Here is a 27,564-nt window from a genome sequence, read left to right as displayed (position 1 = left end):
CATCTGTACTAACTGCTTCTGTTGACACAGTTGCCGGGAGTGAGGGCCTGACAATCATGATTACAACTGGGCCGATGTCTCAGTAAACAGAGGCAGGCCTTCTAGCCTGCTGGCCCCGCCATTTGGCTGGAGGCTGCAGGCTGACTCCTTCTTGTCCCCAAACCTGAAATGAAAATATGGAGGGTGGAGATCTCCTTAACCTTTACGACTCACGCTTCCCATCTCCTTCACAAAAATATGGCCCCCTAATGTCTGTAAATTTACTTCAACTGTCTGTTAACTCAGGCTTTGGAGAAAGGTTCAATGAAGAATGACCAGAAGCACTGGTCCTTTTCTAATCTTTCCTTTGCCTAGCACCATCATTGCTGCCCGAAATGAAGATTAACAACCTAGAATTTGAAGCTTTTGTTTTATGAAAAAGTTCCCTGGTCTGCTTCCAGTTGGTCACCATGCAGCAGCCAAGTAAGAGAAAAGAACTGGACGGGTGTGCAAGACAGCTTTGTCTGGGAGAGATAGCAGAAAAGTTGAGACACTTTTTATTAGACACATTCACATACCTGCATAATAACTGCTTCTCTGCTGTTCCACAGCTGAAGTGTGGCTCATGTTACTTGGAGCCAAAGTTCACTGACTGAGTTAGGATTGCATAAAGGGCAAATCTAATGTCTTTTCGGAACACCTAGCCTGACATCTGTAAATGTAATACCTCCTGGGGTGGTTTCTGATTATCTTTGGTTATTTATAGACTGCAAAATCCCCTACCCAAAAAAGATGGAAGATCATAATCAGGCAAAGAGAGGTACAAATACTTGATTTATACTGTAATTATAATTCTCCAACAATTTCAGCAGGTCCAAAAACAATATCAGAGCGGTCACTTCCTTATATATTCAGATTCGTTATCAACTAAGACAGTCAATAGTGATAAAAAAGCCTGTCCATTTCTGTGATAATAATACAAGTCTAAAAACTGCACCAAAATCTATTGCTTCTCTCTCTGTGTAATGCTTTTATTCAAATGGAGCTGAGAATACAGTTTCAGTCAAAAAAGCATGGGAACTGGATCTTATATGTTCCTTGAAAAAGGAGTTGGAATGCTGTTAATCAGTGCTTAAGCTGATTCCTGCAATAGAATAAAAGAAGGCAAGTTCAAAATTCCTCATATGCTTGTTACATTTTTTGTAAAACTGCATAATTTTAATGTTTTTAATAAAACTGTACAACTTTCCCAACATTGCATGACCAGTTTCGGACTATTGCCCATCTGTCCCAGCCATGTACCAGGAGATCCAACTCCTTAAATTTCAGTTAGCTAATCGCAGAGGAACCTGTTAAGCTTTATGTCAAATGTTGTCATGTGGTGCAAATCTTAAATGTTGTAATCAGGCCATGCTACCTATTTAAACAATGTACTTTCAACATGTGGCAATGTTGGGGCTTCAAAGTGCGATTATGCATGGATCATTGTTTTATCCGTTTGACTTCCCTCTCATGTAAGTGTAAATGAAAGCACACTGTTAGTACTGTTAATACTCTCTACCAAGATTGGCAGAGGCTGCCTCCTTAACTTTTTGTCTTTCTCATGCTCTCCTGCAAGAGAAAGAGTGCCATGTTATAACACTAGGAAATTCCCCAGGCAAAGCCAGCCTGTGAAGGCAGAGGGAGAAATAAAAATCATGCTCGCAATCTTCCACAAACATAATGAGACAAATTAACAAATAATCTGTTTTAATGTTGGCTAGCTCAACGATAGTATTCTATCGATAGTATTAAAGCAGTGACATAGATTCTTTTACATCCATCTGAACAGGCAGATGATGGTAAGTGTCAGCTTAGTTATGTGCTCAAGTCTCTTCAGTGAGGTTTGAGGGCATGCCTTTCTGACCAAGAACCAAGAATGCTGAGCCTAGGCAGCCAATGTAAGCAGGGATCAATATTGCTGTTCATCTAGTAGTGAAATTACAGTTGGAGCCTCATGCATGCACAGTCAAATGCATACAAAGTGTGCTACTAGTACCACAGGGATTGTTAATGATTAAAAAAAACAAGAGAAAAGTTGACCCTTCAATCATTAAAATGTTAACAGTGACACTAAATTTTGTTTTCAACTTTCAACATCTCTTTCTTCTGGGTTGGGCTCTGTGCCAGCCAGTTGAAATCAAACCTTCTTGTTTGGCCCCTCATTTCTTTCAGGTGGCTTCATAAACAATATACCAGGTGGGAATTACATCACGGCTGTTTCCACTCCACCAAAATTGTGGAAGGAACCCAGTTTACAGTTGTGAAGCAGGAGTAACTCTAAGGAAATATCTGGCACTGATATGTATTTGTTCATTGGTTTTATACCCAAAAAGGCACCAACAACAGTATCAAAATGACATCACAGATAGTATTTCTAGATTTAAGAGGTAGGATACCACACTATGCACAGAGGTGAGAATTAGGGTTGAAGGTACAAACACACTGAAAGCAGCAAAACCCTTTTATGAGCGGGCTGGTTCAGAGGTTTTCATGCAATATGTATGCGTCGAAAGTGGAAATTAATTAAGGCATTTTCTATAATGCGATTTACAAGAGTGCAATTCCAAAAATAAGGAAATTTGCGATGAGATACTGGTCGATGCTCATTTCGATCATGTTTTAATTTTTATCCTCACAAAGAATTAACTGTCCTGACACATGCCCTTATGTAAAAAAACCATGCATGTAGAGGGCAAGAAAGAACTATTACCTCATTATGTCTTAGGGGAGTTTAATTTACCACATAATTAACACAGACTTGGTTCCGTATGGATAACGTATTCAAGATAAAACACTCAGAAATTGACCCTTTCACCTGAACTGCTTCCTCATAGCTGGAACATCCTGGGGTGGGGGGGTGGTGGCTGTCTCCGGAGAGCTGAGCCAAAGTACTGCTTAGTTTCAGACGGTATTAAGACAGCATGGTTTTGGTGACATTAACAAAGAAAAACTTAGTAAAACAAATGATTGATTCATAAAGACAATAAATAGCCTTCTTATACAGTTTCATTTATAATAGTTAAGCTCGACTTACACCAATGAAGTTCCCAAAATAAATCACAGAGACTGCTACTGCGATGACTCCTACACCTGCCGCTGCTGCCACACCTAAGATACAAACAAATTTTATGAGGATTGGGGTATGGAGCAGATGGTGTATGTTAGCCTGTACCTTGACCATGAATAGCTATAATTACAAACATTGGTTCTTTGAACATAACAGAGATATAATTTAAATTGAGGGATTTGGATCAAACCATAGATCACAGAACACTTAGGGTGTGAATGTTATCTTCTATGCAAACCTTGCACCCTCTTGGAGGTGCACAACTCCAGCTAACTCTGGCATGCCATCTTCAGAAGCGTGCCTGGGTTGGTGTTCTCTGTGTGCATTGAAAGTAAGTGATGGGGCGCTATCCTGATGTTACACAGCCCCACTGGCTGATGTGACAACAGACAACAAACTTCTGAATTTGCGTCACATGGATCCAGGCAACAAATTTGAGCGTCAATCCACAAAGAAGTGTTGAGCTGTCAGAGGGGCCAGCTACCCAATGTTCAAGGAATGTAATTTTGAAGAACTTCCGGCTATTAGAAAATGTCTGAATGTTCTATGGAGTGTTTTTGGAGGTGTTGTGGTGAGTTCTTGGATTTGACAGGGAGTGTTGCTGCATTCTCACAAGGGTAGCAGATGAGTAGATGACCTGCCCACACAAAAGCTGCAACAGGTATGAGGCCTACAGTGCTTTTGGGTCAGCAGGACAACAGGGAGATGGAGCAGAGGCTGCAGAGTGGGCAAGCTGTGTGTGATGCCCTCTGCTAAGTTGAAGCCAGACTCCTCCATGTTCTTCGACAGTAACAGGATCCTGTCTGGCTGGCCAGCTAATGCACTTAGCGTTTTGGTGTGTATGCTCATCAGCACTATCCTTTATGTCACCCCTCCTGGTCTTCACCTGAGTTCTCTGCAGTAGAACTCATCTGCAACCTTGCTCTCTGGTAAGTTGACAAATGAACCATCCTTTTCTGCTGCTGTGGCTGTAGCCCACTCATGCCCAGTGACGCACCACGTGCAAGCTCAACAGTAGCCTCCAAGATACGTTCAGCGGAAGTATCTGAGCAGCTGGCCGCAAATGTCATATCAAATGACGGGGCCATTTCATCAGTGCTGCGCTCTAGCTCCTTCTCCTCCTCTGGCTCCACGGGCTGCTGTGGCTGGGCTGATGGCGGTTCCTGGGTGTCTGAGAGCAAAACAAATCAAAAGAGGAAGTTTGGTTTGAGGGTAAGTGGGTGGGGTGGGAAGCAAGAGGTCCATGGTTGCACCATTAGCAACTTGTTCATCTATCATGTTTCAGGATGAGGGTGAGCTGAGAGTTGAGAAAGGGCATAAAGCAGGAGCATATCGTCATCCTCAAGTTTTCAACAATGCTGGATGACATGGGCTCTGTCGCAGCCGGTGCTGTGATGCAGAGAGCCATCTCCACTGTAGATCTCTGGAGATGGTCCCCCACCAGTTCTGCTCTGTTCCCTTTCATTGTGCCCCACCTTCTCCTGGAAGAGAGATGGCAGAATGTCAGTGGTTGTGTTGCACAGTAGTTGGGTGATGTGCCTGTTATAGCTGTATAGCTGGAGGTATGTGGAGGCAGCGAGTGGTGGGTCTGAGCGTGAGGTGGAGTACAGGTACCTGGGTGTTAGGTATGAATTCTGAGTGTCAGGGAATGTTGCTGGGTGCGTATTGGGGGTGTGGTGCATTGAGCAGTGTGAGGGACTGGTGGTGTGGTGGGTAAGGGATGTCATGTGAAGGTGCTTTCCACGTGAGGTAATTCGACTTTTTGTGGCAGTACTGTCAGGTCCTCAAGGCCAGATGGCAGAATTGACTTCCATGACCACTGCTCCTACTCCCTTGAGTGTGGTTCTTGAGGGCATCCTGGTCCTCATGGACCATAATGTTTCTTCTCCTGCCCACCTGCACCACCAAAGCCTGCATTCGTTGTCCCGGAATCCCTCTCTGTCCGGGTGTTCCAGGTTCCATGTTTTAAATTGTACAAATATTATTTGGTGCAACTTCCCTTTAAGAGCAGCAGCCTGCCTTTAAGAGCAGGTCAAATGCACCACCTGTTATCCGTACAATTCTGTTCAATCCCCAGGCAGCAGCAACAGACAGCCAGGCAGCAGCAGGGAATCCACTCGCCCCAATGCTACAATGAGGGTAATTAAATAACAGCATCAAATTTATTTGCTGCCCACCCCCAAGGAAACCAGTGCAGGCCAGTCACAAATCATGAACCCCAGCACCCAAAAATAACGGGGTAAACCAGTTTTTAGTCCATTCTCTAAAACAGCAAAATACATTTTAATCATTAAATGGTGTTCTTATTAATAAAAACAGTTTATATTCAGAGTACACTGTTTAACGGTAAGCTTGCCACATGGCCACTCCAGCCACAGATGGAAGTCAAGAGCTATGAGTCCATGATTTTTTTCTAATATACACTCCTGATGGGCACAATTCCATGTGCCAAAATGGATAGTTTATACTTTCGTATCAGATCAATATTTACAATTTTATTGTTGCAAAATGATCAAATCATACAATGTACAGCAGTGCATTAGGATTGAGCAAATCTATTGTGACGAAAGAAAACGAAGAGAGAGATCAATACAATCACATACCAGGGATTTGCACACTCACAAAACAACACAATGTTCACTATTGATGAATAATTTTAACAAGTTAATTCATACTGGAAAATTTAATCAAAATTCTACAATCTTATCATCTCTGAAGGGCAGACTGTGTTGGGGCTCCAACACACGCTGCTAACAAACTGTAAAAAAATGTACTTTTGCTCAACATCTTCCACGTCCGTGCCAATGTAGGTTATCATGTTTTGGAATCTTTTAAAACATGAGGATGGTGATTAAACTGGGCTGCACAGCACCCATTATTTCAGGTGCTATGCATTCAGCCAATGATCCAAAATGGTGTCCAAGATGTGTGTAGGCATTTACTGCATAAAGTCCACTGTATGCACCATGGTGCAGGAGGAATCATTTGCAAAAGTATCATTATTGACAAGGTGCAGAGGAGAGAAATAAGTACTTGGATGCAAAACTGATTATCGGCTGCGATGGTCATTTTGGAAGGCTCCACTGATTGAATGGCATGTGCTGACCTTGTTCAGCAAAACATGCCGGTAAGCAGAATGTTACTAAACTAACAGTGTTTAAAGAGATGATACAGGATTTACAGGTAAGTTGATTATTACTTCTGACTGCTGTTCAATTTCTAGGTGATATTTACTGAGTTCAAAGCACAATTTGTTTGTAGGGAGGGGGATCTGACTGCTCATGCACTTTCGTTACTGTTAGCTCCTTCACAAATTATCTGTCTCCAGTCATAGGTGGCCTGGTACGACTATCTTTGGGAATAGAGCATGACTGGGATATATGAAGAAAGACAGGAAAGAGTAGGATAAGTTGCCACAAGAGGAAGGAAGGATCTCAGCAGGAGGCCATGTCCACAGAGGGTCTCAGGGAGCATTTCTTCTACTTCAACTTCACTAGGGAGCAGTGTATGAGCTATCTCAGTTGTTGTAGTTACAACTGTAGCCTCAAACCAGGGTACTACCTGAGGCTGTCAAGGTCACTGTCACTTTCAACTTTTATGCTTTGGGCTACTTGCAGGCTACAAAAAGTGACATAATTGTGAAAATATTTAATTTTCCGATTCACATGTTTTGGAAATTAAATTTGTAAATGTAAGGTCATTGAAATCTGGAAGGCGTAAGTTGCAAGATCTCCCAAGATATTTGCACAAACGTCCATCCTTCCATGTGCACTTACAAGGTCAGAGTTAGAAGGGCCAAAAACAGCAGGTGGGCCCATTTAGCTGGGGAACTGAAGACAGTAATTCTGAGGAGAACTGTCCTGTCTTCATTAAATATGTTAATTGAAATCTCTATCTGGGACATCCCAGGTGTGCCATGTTGCCATGGGGATAGGTTGCAGGGAGGCAACAATCAAGAGAGCCCCATTCTGCCCAAGCTCTGATTCAGCAATTCTAATGGCCACAATGCCAAGTTCCCATTTACCAGCAGTCCCATATTTCATACTTTTCTTCTGACAATCACCATTACATATCCTGCTTCACTCAACACTGCTTTTTCCCCTCAGTGACTGCAAACCAAATATAAATTCAAAATTTATCAAATCAATAATCTCACACTACACGAAAACAAATCACTTGCATATTACCTGTCTATCAGGTTGTTTTCCCAATCTTGGTGCTTCTCTGAGGTGTTTCCCCAGTGGTTGAAATTTGGGAGAAGGATGGCTGCAGAGCTTCAATTGAGGAGACTGCAGATGGTTTTGTTGGACAATTGTGAGCAGTTCTGGGCCTGGAGGGGCTGAATGCAGTCTGCATTACCTCAGCCCCACTGCTGCAGTCTGGGCTGGCTAACTGACAGGCAACAACAAGGGCACTGACAGAGTGGCAAATGTGGAAGGAGTTACGCTGTGAGAGGACAACAGATTCCTCTTTCATGGGGCTACCTGGACGCTCATGGTGGGTTGCACTGTGGCACTGATTAAGGTGATTAAATGCTCCATATAGGAGGGGGCGGACTCAAAGCTCTGTACAAAATTGCAGATAGAATTGTCCAGGCTATGTGACATTGTCTGCAAGCCTGACAGCAGGCTTCTTAGTGTACTAAACATTTCTTGGCGTAAGCCCATTACCCTCTTTCAGTAGCCTGGTGTATTGAAGTCCATACCCAAGTCCTTTGCAGCAGAATAAATAACAGAACATCCACTGGCAAGCTGGCACCTGCTGCAACCTCTTCCCCTGCCCGACTCTTGTAAACTTGTTTTTTTTAATTCAAGTGACGTGGGCATTGCTAGCTAGGCCAGTATTTAGTGCTCATCCCTAATTACCCTCGAGAAGGTGATGATGAACCGCTTCTTGAACTGCTGCAGTCAATGTGGTGCAGACACACCTACAGAGCTGTTAGGGAGGGAGTTCCAGGATTTTGACCCAGCAACAGTGAAGGAACAGACATATAGCTCTCCAAGCCAGGGTTGTGCGTGGCTTGAAGGGCAACTTGCAAGTGGTGGTGATCCCATGCATTTACTGCCCTTGTCCTTCTATGTGTTAGACACACTGCTGCCAGTGTGCGTCAGTGGTGGAAAGAGTGAATGTCTATTGTGATGGATGGGATGCCAATCAAGCAGGATGCTTTGTCCTGGATGGTGTCGAGTTTCTTGAGTGTTGTTGGAACTGCACTCTTCCAGGCAAATGGAGAGCACTCCATCACACTCCTGATTTGTGCCTTCTGTTTGGTGGGCAGGCTTTAGGGAGTCAGGTGCTGAGTTACTTGCCACAGAATTCCCAGTCTCTGACCTGCTTTTGTAGCCACAGTATTTATGTGGCTGTTCCAGTTCAATTTCTGGTGCTTGGTAACCCCTCCCAGGATGTTGAGAGTGTGGGTATTCAGTGATGGTACTGCCACTGAATGTCAAGGGGAGATAGTCAGATTTTCTTTTGCTGGAGATGGTCATTGCCTGGCACTTCTGTGGTGTGAATTTTACTTGCCACTTATCACCATGTAAAGCTTGAATATTGTCCAGGTCTTGCTGCATCTGGACACGGATAGTTTTAGTATCTGAGGAGTTGCGAATGGTTCTGAACGTTGAGCAAACACCAGTGAACTTCTGACGTTATGATGGAAGGAAGGTCATTGATGAAGCAGTTGAAGTTGGTTGGGCCAATGACACTACCCTGAGAAAATCCTAAGATGATGTCTTGGGACTGAGATCACAGAATCACACAGTGCAGAAGAGGCCCTTCGGCCCATCAAGTCTGCACCGATACATGAGAAACACCTGACCTACCTACCTAATCCCATTTACCAGCACTTGGCCCATAGCCTTGAATGTTATGACATGCCAAGTACTCATCCAGGTACTTTTTAAAGGATGTGATAATTGACCTCCAACAATCACAACCATTTTCTTTTGTGCTAGGTATGACTCCAACCAGTGGAGAGTTTTCCTTCTGATTCCCATTGACTTCAGATTTGCTAGGACTCCTTGATGCCACTATCGATCAAATGCAGCTTTGATGTCAAGGGCAGTTACTCTCACCTCGGGAGTTCAGCACTTTGGTCCATGTTTGGACCAAGGCTGTAATTAGGTCGGGAGCCAAGTGACCCTGGCAGAAACCAAACTGAGCAATGGTGAGCTGATTATTGCTGTGTATGTGTTGCTTGATAGCACTGTCAACACGCCTTCCATCACTTTGCTGATAATCAAGAGTAGACTGATGGGGTGATAATTGGCCTGGCTGGATTTATCCTGCTTGTGTCTGGTGATTCGCTACATACGGATCCCTCCTCTAACCTAGCCTATAAATTCCAGATATGACCGTAACTGAAGGTGGTGGCTGTAAGAGCAAGATCAAAGGATAGTCCATCTTCATTATAACATGTGGTGTGAGGAGAGCAGAGAGGAAGAAGAGTATATGCTGAGAACATCCACGGCTTGTCATAAAGAGTGGGCAGAGTAAGGGAGAAGTGAAGTGCTGGTTTAGGTATGAAACCCTACACATGTCCACCTGTATAGCTAGAGGCCATGGCTTCCATTCTGCCCCATCCCAATATTGCCAACATCATCTCCTAAATGGATGAAAGATTATATGGTTTCACTACTCCTCCTACGGTGGCAGTCTGCTGCCCAGTGTTATGAGCCACCCACTCCTGCAAAAAAAGAACAAAGTGTGTTAGCGAGAGTCTTACAACAGATTTATGTAATGTGGTTATCATTAAATAACTGCCACTGTGTTTGTGTGTGAGATGTGAGTTGTGGCTGTGAACTTAGTAATAGTGCAGTGTATGTGAGTGTGATGTAAAGGGTATCAACTGAACTGTGTCGTACTCACTGTTGCAGATTACAGATGGTAGGGATTGGGCATAGTGTGAATTCAGCAGTTAATGAGGCTCTGTAATCAGAAGACTGTTCTTACCTTGACAATTCTTGTTAGATTATTAAACTTCTTTCAACACCACATTCACGTCCAAGAAGCCTTGTCCCTAGCAAATGATTGTTCAAGACCCACTCCAGGGCTTGAGCACAAAAATCAAAGCTGACACTATTGTGCAGTGCTGAGGGAGCCCTGTCAGAGGTGCTGTCTTTCAGATGAGACATTAAACTGAGATCATATCTGCCTGCACAGGTGGATGCAAAAGATCCCATGGCAATATTTCGAAGAAAAGCAGAGGAGTTATCCTTGGTGTCCTGGCCAATATTTATTCCTCAATTAACACCACAAAAAGAGATTATCCAGTTATTATCATATTGCTGTTTGTGTGCGCATATTAGTTGTCATGTTTCTTATATGAACAACAGTAACTACGCTTCAAAAAGCGCTTAGTTGGTTGTAAAGCTCTTTCAGATGTCTGGTAGTTGTGAAAAGCACCAAATAAATGCAAGTCTTTCTTTCTTCTTCCCATTGCCTGCCATCAAATACCTGGGAGGCTTCCTGCTGCCCCATCACCAGGTAATATAGAATGTTCCTCCTCCTGCACCAAGGACTCCTGTGCAGCATCGGAGAATATTACTGTTTACTCTCTGCCAGCTTCAGCAATTTCACCTTACAGACTATTTCCACTTAATCTGCAGCCACAATGTACCTCCCCATTAAGAGGTACCAGCTGCCTGTGAAGAACATCTTGGACACCCAATATCAGTCATCCACTTCATGTGTGCAGGCAATGAACAGCACAGGTAGCACTGGCCATACGCAAAATCATGACAATCAGCAGGCAGATGGATTTTATACGCTGTCTCCATGGCAATTAACAGGCACAGGTTAATCTTGGACCATAATCCCTACACCCGCTCATCCTACATAAAGACAAAAGGGGGCTAATATGCTAATATAAATTGTTTTACCCATCCCTGGTCATGAGGGCTCTGCAGGGATGGCAGGCCATCCTTTAGGGCTATGAAATACAGACACTCAGACAGTCAGGTCCTCAAAATGGAAAGCTACTTGAGCCCTCCAAATCATTGCATCTTCAAGTACAGTTACTGAATAGATTCAACTGAGAACACTAAGAGGAGCGCAGTTCTATCCCTCATATCCAATACTTCAAAAAGGGAGACTGAACACAAATAATTTAGCCTGAGAGAGACAAATGGAAGACAAATTCCTTCAGATTAAGCACTCTTTCTGATAGCTTTTTTCTTGCATGTCTTGTGAGATGGCATCACTGTCTATTTCCGGAAGACTGGAAGATAACAAATCCATAAACACAGCAAACAGTCCAGCAGATACTTGTGTTATTGATTTCGGAAAGATTGGAAATGCCAGTTATTTGCAACTTACCCTTGTATTTAAACCCAGCTTCTGTGATTTCCTGCTCTTCTGGTTTCTTTAATAGATCTTGCCATTTAAACATAGAAAATAGAATTTTAATTAGTCAAAACTAACTTTATTTCCTATACAACCACATCTCAAACATCTTAACTGTACTTTTCTATAATCTATGAATGGTTGGGGAGTATTAAATGTCAGTAAGCTATTTTTCCCAAGTGATTCAAACTAGTTAACTCATGAGGAACAACACAATTTTAAATTACAACAATGCTATATGGTTTGACAATTGTTACAAATGCCAGACTTTACAAGATTATTAGATTTTAAAATATCTCCTTTAACTTAAGGTGATATTGGAAATTTCAGAACCACACCAGCTCGGAGACATGGCTATGTGGTCTGGTTGCTATAGGACTGAAACTCAAACAGAAACCTACTGAAATCAAGTGACAATTTTCACACCTTTACACAGTAATTCACAGAAATGAAAAGTCGCTTTGTGAGACACAGGGAAAGAGAGAAAACAACTACTGCTGTGTGGAGGAACAAAGTAGCTATGGAGGACTAGGATGCTTTTAGGAGTTTGTTATTTGCTCAAAAGGAAGGGAACAGGACAGATGGGACTTTTGGAGATTTAAGGAACAGGAGTTGCAGAGGTGGGCCTTGCTGGTGGAAGTCAGATTTGGAGAACTCAGGCTGAGTGGAACGATTTCAAAGGACACTGGAAGTTACAACCTAGCATGGTAGGGAGAAGTGAGCGTGCTGGAGAACCGGCAGTAACATTATGTCTTGTTTTGCTACACTCTGCCTGAAGTGCGATGCACAGCGAAAGGGGTTATAAGACATATTTCGATTGCATTAGTTAATGCAAAAGTCGCTTTCCTTTAGTTCGTTGTATTAGCTGCCTGTTAAGTAATGTTTGATTTATATTGATTTCAGTTTGTTTGTTGCAGTAGAAGTCTTAAAATGTGAAATCTTGTCCTTTGGTTATTTCTGTTAGTTGTTTGGGAAATTCATCTCTTTTTAAAAGTTATCAGTCTCTATAGGGATCGTAACAAATTGGGGGCTCTTGTGGAAATGAAACAGAGGCTGTAAAATGGGTAGACTGGAATTTTCCAGAGTCTGGAGAAGCAAGATTTCACATTACTTTTGCTGTATTCTGTGGAAACTCAACGTGGCTACTTTCAATGCTCAGACATTGCTGGGGAGAGAAGACCTGTCTGTTACTACCTTGCAATAGTTAACAAGGTTAATTTGATGGCTGTGGCAGAGAAATTAGAGGCTGACTTGAAAGTGGGGCTAAAAAAGCAGAGATTATTGAAACAGGAAAGTGGCTTGAGCTGAGTAAGAAGTTTGGTGAGTGAGGAAATCTGGTGAAGAGAGGAAGGAGGTGCTCCTTTCTTTTTCTACATTTTCACCCTCTAGCGCTTGATTCTTACATTGGTGACGAAAGGGGGCTTCAAGGGGGTTTGACAGGCTAAGTGAATGGGCAAGAATGTGGCAGATGGAATATAATGTGAAGTGACCACTTGGGTTAAAAAAAAAAGAAAGGCAGAGTATGTCTTAAATGGTAAGAGGTTGGGAGGTGTTGATGTCCAAAGGGTTCTGGGTCTCCTTGCTCGTGAGTCACCAAAAGCTAACATGCAGGTGTAACAAGCAGTTTGGAAGGCAAATGGTACTTTGGTTTTCATCACAAGGGGATTTGAGTACAGGAGTAAAGATGTCTTGCTACAATTGTACAGAGCCTTGGTGAGACTGCACCTGGAGTATTGTGTACAGTTTTGCTTTCCTTATCTAAGGATGTACTTGCTATAGAGGGAGTGCAACGGAGGTTCAACAAACTAATCCCTGGGATGGCGGGATTGTCTTATGAGGATCAATTGAGGAAACTGGGCCTGGTATTCTCTAGCGTTTCTAAGAGTAAGAGGTGAACTCATTGAAACTTACAAAATTCTTACAGGGTATGATAGGGTAGATGTGGATAGGATGTTTCTCTTGGCTGGTGAGTCTAGAACCAGGAGAGAGTCTCAGAATGAGAGGCATACCATTTAAGACTAAGATAAAGAGAAATTTCTTCACTCAGAGGCTGGTGAATCTTTGGAACTCTCTATCCCAGGGGGCTGTGGAAGCTCACTGAGCTTGTTCAAAACTGAAATCGATATATTTCTGAATACTAATGGCATCAAAGGATATGGGGGTAGTGGGGGAAGTAGCGTAGAGGTAGATGATCAGCCAGAATCTGTTTGAATGGCAGAGCAGGCCTGACAGGCCAAATGGCCTATTCTTGCTCCTATGAAGTATTGGCTCAGCACTTGGACCTTGAGGAGGAAAGGGGAAATCCTGATAGCACTTAAGTTGAGTCAGCTAGACTTCAATTACAAATGAAACAACTTGAATTGGAGTCAGAAAGACAAACTTGAATTCGAGAAAGAATTTGGGGAAAAAGAGAAAGGAAGAGAAATGCAAAAGCTTGAATTAGAATTCCAAAGAGCAAGAGAAAAGGAAGCAAGGAAATTTGAAGTGGACTGAGAAAAGTTTTGATTACATGAACAGGAAGTGTTGGTAAAATGTGAGGGTGACTCAGGATTAAGTCCTGGTGATGATTTGGCAGGAAGAAAATTGCCACAATACCACAGTGGTCTAGAGAAGATTAGACTATTTTATTGCAGGGTGTGTTCATCTCCTTCAGACAAATAGTCTGGTGACTATGAAACAGTGAAAGCTGCTATTCTCAATGCCTTACAGAAGCTTACAGACAGAAATTTAAGGAAGAAATCCAGACCTTTGTGGAATTTGCTAGAGAAAAGGATATTATGTTTTAGAGATAGTATAGGTCAATGAAGGTGCAACTAGACTTTGAAAATCTTAGAGAGGTGATGCTATTGGAAAAAATTAAAAATAATGTTCCTTTGGGAGTAAGATCCTGCCTGGAAGAGCCTAATGTTTCTAAGATAAGGAGAGGGTGGGGGGGGAATTGTAGTAATGGCAGACAACAAGTTGTCTCACAAGCATGTTAGTAATAAGCCTCAGAGAAACTGGAGAGATAAGGGTTCTGATTATATTGGTGAAAACTGGAGGAAGAAACAGGCCTTCCTCAGAGTAGTAAGAGAGACAGTTCAAAGGTTAAGGTTGATCTTATTGAATGATGGAGTAGGCTCGAGGGGCCGATTAGCCTACTCCTGCTCCTAACTTATGGGTACTAACATGTTATCTTTGTCATAAAAAAAGACATGTGAAGGTGAATTAAAAAGCAAAACTGTAGCATTTGTAAGATTGCACAGTGCCCCTCCAGAAAACACTGTTCCAGTGGGTAAAATTGATGACAAATTGGTACGTTCCCTTGCATTTTCTACTAAAGTGGGACAGGGTGCCAGAAATTATGGAAGTTTCTTGTTTAAATGTGAAATATCCTCATTCTTGTCTGGTAAGGCAGGGAAGTCAATTCTGCATTCTTAGAGATACAGGATCAGCACAGTCATAGATGTTGGCAGGTGACAGAATTTTCCTCCAGAGCCTTCACTAAATAAAAACGTATTGACACGAAGTGTTAATGGAAAGTGTACACCTGTTCCTTTGTATAGAGTTAATTTAAAATGTGGGTTAATTAATAGTTCTGTAATTGTGGGTGTGATTCATAATTTGCCTAATAGGAAATGACTTGGCAGGGGACGAGGCGTTGCTGTCTGCAGCGGTTTTGGAAAAGTCTGTTGAGGTTGCGAAAACTAAAATTGTACAGGAAAGGCTGAGTGTCTTTAAAAAAATCAATGACTTTCTATGAGCCTGTTGCAAAATTTTATGTTTCTACTTGAGATGTGTCCAAAGAGTCGGAACTCAGCCTACTAATTTTAAAAGGACATTGGAACATCAGGCTGAGATAAGGGGGAAGTTAATGGCAGTTAGAGATGAGAAAAATCCATCTTAATTAAAAATTCAGGGAAAACATGGCAAGCAGATAGCAACAGTATTCAAAGCTAATGATGAAACAAAGGAAAGGAATGCAATGAAGGAGATTGGAACAGCTGCTCCAATGCTGACACGAGAGGGCTGCGGGGAAAAATACGTGCCTCTGAATGTAAATTTAAATTTCAAATTGAAGCAATCGCTCTCACTAGAAAGGAACTGGATAAAGCTCAAACTAAATGGGTCAACAAGTTTTACCAGTTTGGCTGTGTAAGGTTTTCTACTAAAGTGGGACAAGGAGAAGTAGTACCATACTAGATAGTAGCAGACTACGAGGAATACAAAGACAGATTTACGATATGCAAACATACAAAGTGTGGTGAATAAGGTTGGTGAGCTGAAGGCAGAAACAGTCATGTGGGAGTATGATGTAATGGCAATAATGGAAATGCGGCTTAAAAACGCTGAGGACTGGTTGCTTAACATTCAAGGATACAGTGTTCAAAAAGCAGGGAAGGAAAAAAAAGATGTGGGTAACAGTACTGATTAGAGAAGACACTGTAGTGTTGGAAGGTGAGGATGTCCTTGAGGGGGGTGGGGGGGCAAAGACAGAATTGGTTAGATTAGAGAAGCAAAATTTGGATAATGACACAACTGGGGTATTCCATAAACCTCCAAATAGTGATAGAGGAGCAGATCTGCGAGGAAATCTCAGAAATGTACAAAAACTATAGATTAGTGATATTGGGGGACTTAATTACCCAAATATTAATTGGGTTAATGTTAGATAAAGGGAAAAGGAGGAGAGAAATTTCTAAAATTTCAAAATTTGAGATGACACCAAACTTAGAAGTGTGCTGACAGTCAGTATGATACCAATCAACTGCAATTGGGCATGGAGAGGCTAGCAGAATGGGCAGACAAGTGGCAGATGGAATTTTTCACAAAGAATTGTTAGTTGATGCATTCTGGCAGAAGGGACAGACAGAGGCAGCATAGACTAAATGGCACAGTTCTAAAGAGTGTACAGGGACAAAGGGACCTGGGGTTCATGTACATAAATCTTTTAAGGTGGCAGGGCATGTTGACACAGTAGTCAGCAAAGTATATGGGATCTTGGGCTTCATAGAGATATTGAATACAAAAGCAGGCCACAACAAGAACAGTGTTTTCATGTTATGGTCACTACACTTTAAGAAGAATGTGAGGGTCTTTGAAAGGGTGCAGAGGAGCTTTATCAGGTGAGGGAATTTAGCTACAAGTTTAGGTTGGAGAAGCTGGGGTTGCTCTCCTTGGAGCAAAGGATATTGAAGGGAAGGTTTAATCAAGGAGTACGAGGTTATGACAGGTTTAGATAGGTAGACAAAGCCAAGCTGTTTCCATTAGCTGATGGTTCAAATTCCAGGGGGCACATATTTAAGATTCAGGGCAAGAGATGCAGGGAGGGATGTGAGGAATAATTTTTTTAAGCAGTGAATGATAATAACTTGAAACTCGCTACCTACAAGGGTGGCGGAAGTGGAGACGATCAATGGTTTCAAAATGAAATTGGATGGATACTTGAGGGAAATAAACAGGCAGGGCTACGGAAATAGAGCGGGGGAATGGGACTGATTGGATTGCTTCACAGAGAGCTAGCATGGACTTGATGGGACTAATGGACTCCTTCTGTGCTATGATGGCTCTATGAAAATGCATCTTCATTTTAATAATTATGGGTAAAGGCAGGAGAAGTGCAGTGATATGGATAGCTGTCAGACTGTCCAAGTTGAACTTTGTCTCCATTGTCTCAATTTGAGAATTATCTGCAGTACTGACACAATGCTTCCTGAAACTGTGCTTGGTGGCAGAATATTCAAATGCAAAAGATACCAGTTAAGGCCGAGGGTCTATACGAATGGTGCAAAGCTGTAAAGCACATGGCCCATATCTAAACAGAATTATCTCATATTTAAGTGCATGAATGAAATCTGAGATATAAACAGCAAAACCAAACTTTAAAAATCTAATATTATTCAACTTTGACAACATCACCGATCAAAGTAAAACATCCCAAGTGACAATGTACAAAATCTGCGTAATACATAATAGAAAACTTCAAGCTTCCAACTGGTATGAATGATGGGAAGTAAAATGAAATTCGAAGTGACCTTTAAAGTGGGTCATCATTAATTAAAGGCACAGTATCAATTAAAAGATTTGCCATGTTCTAAGGTTGCAACGACACTGTGTTTCTCCTTTCAAATCAAGTACGTAGATGCAGCAAATGTTAATGCACTGAGATCAAAGATCATAGAATTAATTCAACGTCATTCCTATTAGAAAACATGGTTATCCTTGTATCCATACAACAGGTGAAAGAGTGGTTTTAAATTGACAGGGCTACTGACTCGAGTTTTATTTCCCTTCTTTCTCTTACGAGGTGATGCCAGTTCCCCAATTCACAACCTACAAAATTGTTTGATTAAATCCAGAAGTCCACCATGGAAGGAATCACATTACTCTGTGGTACAGCATGGAGACTGATTCTGAAGTGAAACACTGTTTCACACTGTGATCCTTTCAAAAAGGACCAATTCTGCCCATAAATGCAATATTACACCAGGTGAAGGTATAATACCATAAGAAAGGTTGTTTTAAGTTATATTCTTGAACAGACTTACAAATTACATGAAAACACCAGTACTGTTGTAATACACTACATTTTGTATCTTCAATATGAAGTCTTAATTTTAACCACCTCAAAGTTGTCACCATTAGGGTTACATTTCTCTAGGAATGCGCAGGAGATCTAGACAAATATCTCTCACTCTTCACATTGTTTAATTACGGACCTATAATCTCCCATTTGTTGAATCACATTCTCTCCAATTTTACCTTGGATTCCTTCCGTCCCCATCTCTTCTGCAGTTGTTGCATCCAGGTATAAAACAAAATAAAAATTAAACAGAATGTCAGACAAGTGGGTAGTAGAAAAGAAGCATATTCTCTATTCATGAAGAGCTACAAATTAAAATAAATATTAAATTTGCTTTAATATACCGCATGGAACTTTCAACATTGGTCTGGGTATAAAAGGATTCGCCGCCTGAATTTTCTTTCCCCAGTGAGGTGTGTAATGATTGACCAATCTGATATTGCATTTTATGCACTTGCTGAAGTTAAAAGTTCTGGTGAATATTTCTATAAACAATGAAAAGCATGTTTATTTGGAAGATTTTGTACATTTATAAAGGATTAATAAAAACATTTGTTCTTTTTGATATTTAATTCCAATGGCCATTTATGTGTTATAAGTAGCTATATTAAGAAAATTGTTGAGACATCCCTGTAGAAAGTAAAATGGATATGAAGAACAGCTACTTGCTATCTTTATAGCTCAGACCATCTGCCAAAATTATTTTCCCATGCTCACCGCCCAAGACAACTTCAATATTTTGACTTACATCTTTTATGAACCGAACATTAACCTTAAGCATGCACTGAATGGGATGCAAAAGCTAATAAACTGCCCTTTTACCACAGGGTTTATATAAGAAATACTATGGGACATACAATGCATATGCTTCTCTAATAGGCAGTAAAACACTATATTAGCAGGTCAAACTAGACTACAAATTAAATTCATTATGAGAAAGAAATATGTACAGAAGTAAAATCAGATAAAATAGCACCACAGTACTTACATGGAAACTTTAATAAATGGTTTTCTGTATTTTAGGTCATAATCACCACTCATATGCAAAGTATGTAGGCCGACAATAAGTTGGTGAACATGACGTGGGACATAGCTTGTATTTGATCACAAGGATATTTGTTGGCATCACAAATGCCCCATGTTATGATCCCAGCTGAGGTTACCCTTGGACAAGCCTGATCCCAGAGTGGAACCCAGCTTGATAGATCCTAACTTTTAATTTGTTTAGATACGTGGAGAGTGGCTACTGAACAGAGTCACAGGAGTCAGCTGATGAACTTTTAACAAAAGAATAAAACATTTATTAAACAAGAAAAGATGGACTATATTACAATATTCCTTCACCCACAACTATACCTTTGCAGATATATACAGATTAGTAAGGATAACACAAGTTACAAAGCTATCTTATACTCTAATGTCCACAATAAGTACACAGTCCATGTGCCAATAGGCACCCTGTGGTCAGACACACCACACTCTGAAACCAAGTGACAGGTGTCACCTCAGCAAATGCTTTGGATCTCCCGTCAATTTCCCCCAGACGTTTGTCACACCTTGAGCCAACCGGTCTCATTGCAATCCGTCTTTCACATGAGGGTTTCTAATCTCCACTCTCTAAGACCTCGCCTTGGAACCGTCTCCCAAACCAACCCTTTCTCTCAGGCGTCTTCTGCAAGGGTTCACCTCCAGGTTTTTGAACTCTCCTTCCGATGTCCCTCCTCTCTGGATCACCACATGCATTGAAGCTGTCTTCCATACACTCTCTCTCACCAACTCAGCATTAACAGTACACCACTGTGTCACATGCCCATAGCAAAGAGTTACAGACCTTCAGTTGTCTCTTTGGACCTTCTTGCCTCTTGCAAGCTGTTCTCACTTTAAATCTGCTGTCTGCAGCTTTTGTCTCTTTAAATCTGAAGCTTGGAGCTTTTCTCTCTGCCCCTCACTCTTAGTTTCATTGACAGGACCTTTTCCAGGTTCCTGTGTTTCCTTTGACTAGAAGGTCTGCTTGGGACTTCCTCGTGTTCCACTCCCCTGGATTTTTGGGGTTTTTCTTTATCTTGGGACAGGCTATCTGTCCCCCTCTAGGCTACCCCTGCCTGGCAGCTATCTTCAAAACCTGAACTCCAACAGCTTCCAAATCAAAACTGATGTTTCTAGCTTTTGTGTGTGTGTCTGTGGAAGGCACCTGTTGCTAGGCAACAGCCCAATTCTTCCACCTACATTTGTTTAACCTAGCTACAACAGTCATAAAAAAACCTAATTAGAAATGCAGGCACTTTTTTAAAGTGAAACTAAAATTCAATTTGGTCTTTTATTAACACACAGATACAGAAATACAAATCAAACTTTAAAGCTAAATCTCATTCCTAACACCTACAAATACCAATATAACGTATTTAAACTATCTCCATTTCCTAACACCCAGGAGTGAAAATCTGAGGTGTGCGAAGCCTGCTTTGTTCAAAAACAGTTGAGAATCTCACAATTATAATGTGACTAGTTGAATCCTGGGTGGCCACCAGTGAGGATTGAAATTATGTAGTGATTTATAAGAGAATTTGCTGCTTACTCTTCATGCCATCATTTCATAATGGAAAATCAAAGAGATCAGGAAAGGTCAAAAATGGGCTGTTCTATTAGTGGTGCTGTCTATGAAACTTCCCAATCACATGGTACAGGCATATTTCTTAAAGTTCCCGCTTTTCAGACATTCAAGAATTGCTGCCAGCCCAGACACAAAGAGGAAGGGAGAGCAACAGCACAGCACAGTTGAAGGGGCCTCATCATTTGATCTGAGATACTGGCACTGCAGGTTTCTCAGAAGTTATTATACAGTTGGGATCAGCACATGATGAGTCATTTGGACTTGAGGGGGCTGTAACCAGGCCGGGGATAAGGGATGTTTTGCTTTCCCATTCTCTGGAGCAAGAGGTGGCAGACGGGTTCTACTGCAAGGGACGCAGAAGTGGTCCTTGATGAGGAGGCATATAGGAGAACTCTGAATGGGTATGTGCACTGAGATACTGGGTAAGTTGGCTAGCTTGCCAGACAGCCTCCTATCACTGTCAAGGAGCATGCCGGAGTGAGTTTCCAAGTTGGCAGAAGGCATGGCATGGAGTGTGCCCTCTCTGCAGCATCTGTTCCCTCTCCCTGTCATGTTGCAGACCCAGAGGCACTCTTTGTTTTGTGTGGTCGGGGTCTAGACAGCAGTTTTGGGGATTGTCTATTCTCCCAAAGTATGCTGCTCAAGTCTATAGTTTCTTAAAACCATTACTCTTTACTTACAGTAAATTGGACCTCTACATGAAGTTGGAGCTTCTCCTCCTTCCAGATCGCTCTTACTTCTGTCATGTGATCTGACATCATTATTACATCAGCATCATGCATACTTCTGATGTTTTCCTTTACACTGTCATTGCTTAGATTGTCCCTTAAAGCTATTGCAACCTTTCTGCACACAGTCATCCCTGTCAGGATGCAGTAACACTCTCTAGCAAATACAGCAAAACATCTCCAAAAACAATCAAGAGTGCTTTCAGGCACCTTCCAAAGGAAAAGGTTCCATAAGTTTTACTTATCTGCAATCAGGATGCCTGGTCCTTTAAGTAATGATACTGCAGAGCCCATCTTGCTACTTCAGTTTTTTTTTGTACAACGAGTAGTCAATGCAGATGTTGCCAAGACCTGCTTGCCCAATTTTGGTATCCTAGTACATCAGCTGGTTGAGCTATGTGATGTCAAGATGCCACCATTTTGACATGTTTAGGCACATGCAGTGGATGTAGTTGCATAAGTCCATATTAATGAGGGACTGCGCATGAGTCATATAGGTATCAGCCCTTGGCAATGCTTGCCCCCAAGAATGGAGGCAAATCTACTCTCAACCATTGGGCAGGATTTTCCCTGTGGGCTTTAGGACCCCACCATCATGGTCTAATAGGGATCAGAAGGCTGCACTGTGCAGGGAACGGGCATTCATCTGTGATTTTCCCTGAATTGGTCAATTAGTGGTCAAAGGGCAGGCTCGCCATCCAATTATGGACAGTGGACAGTCTCTTGAAGCTGGAAAACCATTAGGAGATTTTGGAGCCATGAATTAGAATCATGGGTACTGTCTGGGCTGTGTCCTGCTTAATGACCTGGCATCAATTGTTAGACATATAGCAAGGTCTAATACTGGCCAATACAAAAGTTTTCCTAACCTCTCTATCGTTTGACTTCTGAGAGCAAAGCAGTGTCAAGAAGCTATCACCCTGAACAAATCTCTGACCGTTAATTCTACCATTTCAATCAACGTGAAAATGACCTCATGAAGGTTTCACATGTTAGTCTTATTTTTACTTATAAGTTTTGTGTTGTGGGAGCTGGTCAAAGTTCGAGGTTATTGTTTTATGAACAAAAGAGTTCGAAGTTTAATGCTGTAATTGAGCAGAATCTGCTGCATCGGCCCTTAAGTTTTTATTAAACACGAATTGTGTATTATGCACACAACTATGTAATTCCTCATTCAAGACATTTCCTGTGAGCAGCTGATAGTGCAAGAATGCTTTGTTCAACCTGGGCACCGCTGATTTACTTGATGGTCTCCATATACGAACAAACTTCAGCAAACAGAAAGCAAGGTCTCAATGATAATGATCATTGGAACACGCAGCAAGTTATATATTTTGTACAGACGAAAGTACATAATAGTCCCATCAAGACAGAAAACCATGAGTACAAACGGTCTTACTCGCTACCTTTGCAATTCAGGATAATTTTCAGTGGCTACAACATCTTTACAGGATAAAGTAGCATGAAGGCTAAAATTGTTTGAGTTAAACAATATATATTTCAGAGCTAACTGCATAGTTATCAATTTATCAAAAGATGCAACTGCCTCTGGCTTTGGCTAGGTTTCTATCAGAAATTTAAAGAATCAAGCACCATGATGTAGAAATCCAAAACCGCATAATATATTAGACATCAAAGGTCAGTAAGGATAAGGGAAGCCACTTGTCTTCTATCTTGTTCTTCATTAGAAATCTTGACATGCCTCTCCTTCCCAGAATACGATGTTAGATATTTGCGAGGATTATTTTCTAACAGTACTGCTCCTATCCACCGATGCTGCCAGACCTGCTGAGTTTTTCCGGGTATTCTTGTTTTTGTTCTGAACATACCTTTCTCGCATTTGTACCTTCATCTGCCTTTCTTAGTCATTATTTAACTTGAAATAATGCTCCAGGTCTTTTTTTATTGCACTTGTCATGCATCTTTAATTGCTCTCTTCCTGTTTGATTCCTTTCAAGGCTACAGATTCCTTGTCTCGTCCAACTTTTTACTATAATCTAACATACTTCACTGTCCATCACCAACACTATCACTTCCAACAAAAGTTTTCCCTTAGTTGACCAAGCTGTATCCTTCTGTTACACCCAGAAACTAGATATTGTTCTTGAATAACATAACATAGGGGACCAATGGACCACTTGGGATGCAACAAATGTTCTCAATGCCTGACAATGTTATTGCAGTCTTGATGAATGTTTGAATATGACTGTACCAACATTACAGCAATTCATAGAAATTCTTCTCTCAAAAACACCTCAAATTTTCTTGGTTATATTCTTTTACTTTATCCATGCTAATCTGGTCAAATTGCCTGAGGATAAGATATCTGCAACAGTCTTTTAAAATCAATATTACAGAAGGCTTACATGAAAAAATAAAGTTGCAGTGTTCCCATAAGAATCTCCCAACACACCCACAGAAAACTGAATTAATACTAACTGAACAGTCTAGCTTCTGATAGCAGATTATTTTTATATTAAGCTTTATAACATGTAACTATCTCTGTAAACATCTTAACTATTACTTAATTTCCTACTGCTCAATCAAATATTATAACAAGGAAGGCATCATTATTATCAATTAATTCATTCAAGTAGTTCAAAACTTAAACTTAAGTGGAGCTCTTTCTATTTCAGGACCTGAACAGGTCTTTTTTATGTGGACACATCCAGCAATGTAATTGCAAGTAAACATACTGCTAGAACCATAATACATCTCAATTTTAAAGGAATACAGTCCACTATACGTATGCATGGTAAAGAGAGATAAATGACTCACCCAACATGACTTCTTCTGTCCTATCCAACTGTGCTGGGTTTAGTTCATAATCCAACAATTCCTTAAAATGTTCTTCCAGCTCTTTATTTCCCTCATCTGAAAACCCGTAATCACAAAAAGCAACCCCGGAAGGCAAGACTGAGGCAAATACCCTGTGCGGAGCTTTGAGGCTTGAAGAATCACCATCTGGTGAAAAACAGGGCACAAAATTAATTTTTAAATGAGACAACTATGTTGTACTTTTACCACAGACAATACTTAAAATAATGAAGCCAAGTGTGTAATCTAATGGGTGCTGAACAACACTAGTTCAGCAAGTATTTAAATTTCTCTGTTCCAATTTACTATTGCTATAACAGTTCAATGACAGAGACATAGATGAAGTGGTGGGGGAGTGGGGTGGGAGATGGCAGAGGGTGAGGGGGTAGAGAGAAAGAGGGGAGCGAGCAAGAGAGAGACAAATTGACTGTATTCTTTGTATTCCTCTGCAGAATTAATCCCCAAGTATAAGAGAGCATATGTTCAGAGATCAAGTACAACTGCATCAGGCAGCATGCAAGGAGCACAAAGACACAGGAGCTATATACTGCATGAGCGAGTTAGAAAGGGAACCAGCAGGTACAGGAGACAGTCAATATCTGACACTATTAGAAAAGCAGGTCCTTTTCAGAGTGAACCAGGACATGCTCCTGAGTGAATTGAGAGCAGGTGATGCTCATTTAAGCCTGTACTTAAGAGCTGGGTTTTTGTTCCCGGGTAGGGAAAGAATCCAGAAGGGAAGAGTGGGAATTGGCATTTGTACTGAACTATAGTTTAACAATAAAACTGTTGTGATTCACAGAATGTCTTCTGCTGCCTGGTTCGGTAAATGGATATCCACCTATTAAACATTGTCCAGAGGACCTGGGTGCAGTGCCACAAAAGATTTAATGACCTTTGCTCTGGCATGATGAGTGCAAAGTGGCACTCCGATGATAGGCCTCCAGGTATGTCATAGCAGTAGACATATCAGCTCATCAGCCTTAGGGCACACGGTGCTTCTGAACATGGGAGAGTTGTGTGTCCAGGATAATTATGGACCTGTCAGCAAGGCTCAGAACCCTAGTGCTGTTGAGGGCCTGACAGCACTAATACATGCAGCTTATTTAAATGAGCCGCTGGCATTGGTGATAGAGGTCAGCACTGCCTTATCTCTCTCTTTTCAGTCCTCACAGGAGAGGAGGGCAAAGAATACAAGTGAGAGGGCTCCCACTGGAGGAGGGGCGTCCTTGTTTATCATCCTCACAGCTATGGAGAAGGTGGGAATGGACATTGCGAGGGTGGTGCTACATGATGAGGCTGGTGTTGGAGAGATGGAAATACCTGGAGGAGAGGGTGAAAAGACATTGAATTTTGTAGTTGAAGGGGATGGAGTGCACTCTCTCTGTATTGCAGTATGCCAAAGCTTCAGCTGCATTGGTTCTGCAGAGCCTTTTGCTGTCAGAGATGAATTCTCATGACCTCCTTTTGGTGTGACCCACAAGATCAGCTTTGGAGGAGGAACATACTAATGAAGCAGCAGCATCAGCAGAGGTCTCCAACAACACCAAACTAGCATGGTCAGCACCATCACATCATTAGAGTGTACCCTCCACCAGCACAGATACATTCACATTGGTGAGTCTTCGCTCATAGTTAGAAAAGGTGGCACTGGGTGTACAGCATGCCACTTGTGAGAAGGAGGTGCTGGGACAGGCAGCTGTGGGTAATCCCTCTCAGAAAATAGGGCACAGACACAGACATGCTCAGCTGGGTTCAGGTGTAGGGCCTCAGAAGTTACAAGTTACTTTGACCAGCTGTATGAGATGTTTGCCCACATATCAGAGTTCCCTGAGGCACTGTGGAGTCATGGGTTCAGAATGGAAGAGTCCATTCAACTCTGATGCACTTTGGATGCATGTGTTCCTCCACTGAGAAGGTGGCCAACCTCATGGAGAACCATGTGCGACAATACAAGGAGTAGATGCAGGAACAATACACTGACATGCACAAAATACATGCAACGTTCTGTAGCATTGATTGGTCAGTGGCATTAATGTTGCAAAGAAGCATGGAGTGGATGCTTGTTGCCTCCCAGATGGTGGTCCCCTCCAGCAATCCAGGATGCTATCTAAGGGCTGAGGCAGTCACCAATGAGGATGAGGGTGTTGACCCTCACGCTGCACCATCATCCTTATTACCTTCCTTGGCCTCTGACTGAGGCCCTGTAACGGGCTGTCCTGAATTGATACCAGTGCCGCAACCTTTAGAGGTATCTGCACTGGCACCTCCATGATGACGACAACCCTTACATGCATCACGGCCATAAGCAGACGCATGCAAGTGGGCTGCCTGCACCTCATCCGAGGCCAAAGACTAGCACCGTGTAGAAGTTGTTGAGAGCGAAGGCCAGTATCGGCCAGCGCACTGGGGTTTATTTTACTTGTAGATGTGCACTTTGTAATTTATTAATATCACTGGAAATTTTGAGCCATGTTCCCGGCATGTGAACTTGATTCTTTAATGGCACGACTGCAAATGAGGGAAGAAATGGGGAAGGGAAGCTCTGGTCTTTGAATGGGGAAGAGTGGCAAGAATGGATCTATTCAAGGTTGTGTTTTTAATGGATGTGTACTTAAAGGGAGATCAAAGTGAGTGCCTAAGCATATGGTACTGCTGGATGAATTGCATTCAGGAGAAATGTGCCTGAATCAGATGTATGCTGGTATTCATGTCATCCTGATGAGAGCTTTGACTTCTAAGCCAGCCTTAGCCACCTCCCTGCACAGCATGGGAGCCGTTCCGTTTCGCATCTTCCTCCTCCTCCTTCTCTTCCGAAGAGCTGTGTTGGTCTAGTGCTTGATCTTCTTCAAGTTCCACACCTCCCTGCATTGCCATGTTATGGAGAGCACAGCAGACCACCACAATGCAGAAGACACTGGCAGGAGTGTATTGCAGGGTGTTGACCAACCGGTCCAGGCACTAAAACTGCATCTTCAGAAGCCCAATGATCTGCTCAATGATGGACCTTGTGAGCAAACAGCTTTGGTTGTAGCACCTCTGTCTCAGGGGTCATGTAAAGGTTGATCAAGCCTCATCCTTGTCCGAGAATTCATTCATGGAGTTTTGCTGGTGATATGAAGAGCTGCAAAACCATGGGATGCTGGAAGATGAGGCAAAGCTAGACAATGCATAGGAACAGGAATAGGCCATTCAGCTCCTCCATTCATTTAGATCATGGCTGATCTGTATCTTAACTTCATCTACCTTCCATAACTCTTAATGCCCTTTTATTTATTATATAAATGCATTAAGAGTTATGGAACCAAGGCAGGTGCCAAAAAGGGTTACCTGCCTTGGTTCCATAATTCTTAATGCCCTTACCTAACAAAAATTCATCAATTTCAGTTTTTAAATTTTTACTTAATCCCCACCA

At 41.9% G+C, this 27,564-nt stretch overlaps 1 protein-coding gene across 6 annotated transcripts in view; it reads right to left on the bottom strand.

Moving 5' to 3' along the window:
* Positions 1–989: 989 nt before the first annotated feature.
* The window catches only part of odr4 (odr-4 GPCR localization factor homolog), a 101,889-nt gene continuing 75,314 nt past the window's right edge, over positions 990–27,564 (bottom strand). For 5 of the 6 annotated variants that reach the window (XM_078561368.1, XM_078561363.1, XM_078561366.1 and 2 more), the window contains 5 exons: positions 24,111–24,296; positions 18,173–18,199; positions 11,405–11,461; positions 3,056–3,129; positions 990–1,123 (listed from right to left, as the gene is read on the bottom strand). In XM_078561368.1, coding sequence (XP_078417494.1) covers positions 1,112–1,123; positions 3,056–3,129; positions 11,405–11,461; positions 18,173–18,199; positions 24,111–24,296 — 356 coding nt within the window. In that variant the 3' untranslated portion in view covers positions 990–1,111. Of the gene's footprint in view, positions 1,124–3,055; positions 3,130–4,085; positions 4,260–11,404; positions 11,462–18,172; positions 18,200–24,110; positions 24,297–27,564 lie in introns of all 6 variants that reach the window. The other variant, XM_078561362.1, reaches the window with a different exon arrangement.

The sequence above is a fragment of the Cetorhinus maximus genome, chromosome 17 (assembly GCF_964194155.1).
Source record: "Cetorhinus maximus chromosome 17, sCetMax3.hap1.1, whole genome shotgun sequence".
In the NCBI taxonomy this organism is placed as follows: Eukaryota; Metazoa; Chordata; class Chondrichthyes; order Lamniformes; family Cetorhinidae; genus Cetorhinus; species Cetorhinus maximus.
Note: the sequence above shows the minus strand (reverse complement) of the source record. Positions and strands in the feature narration are given on the sequence as shown.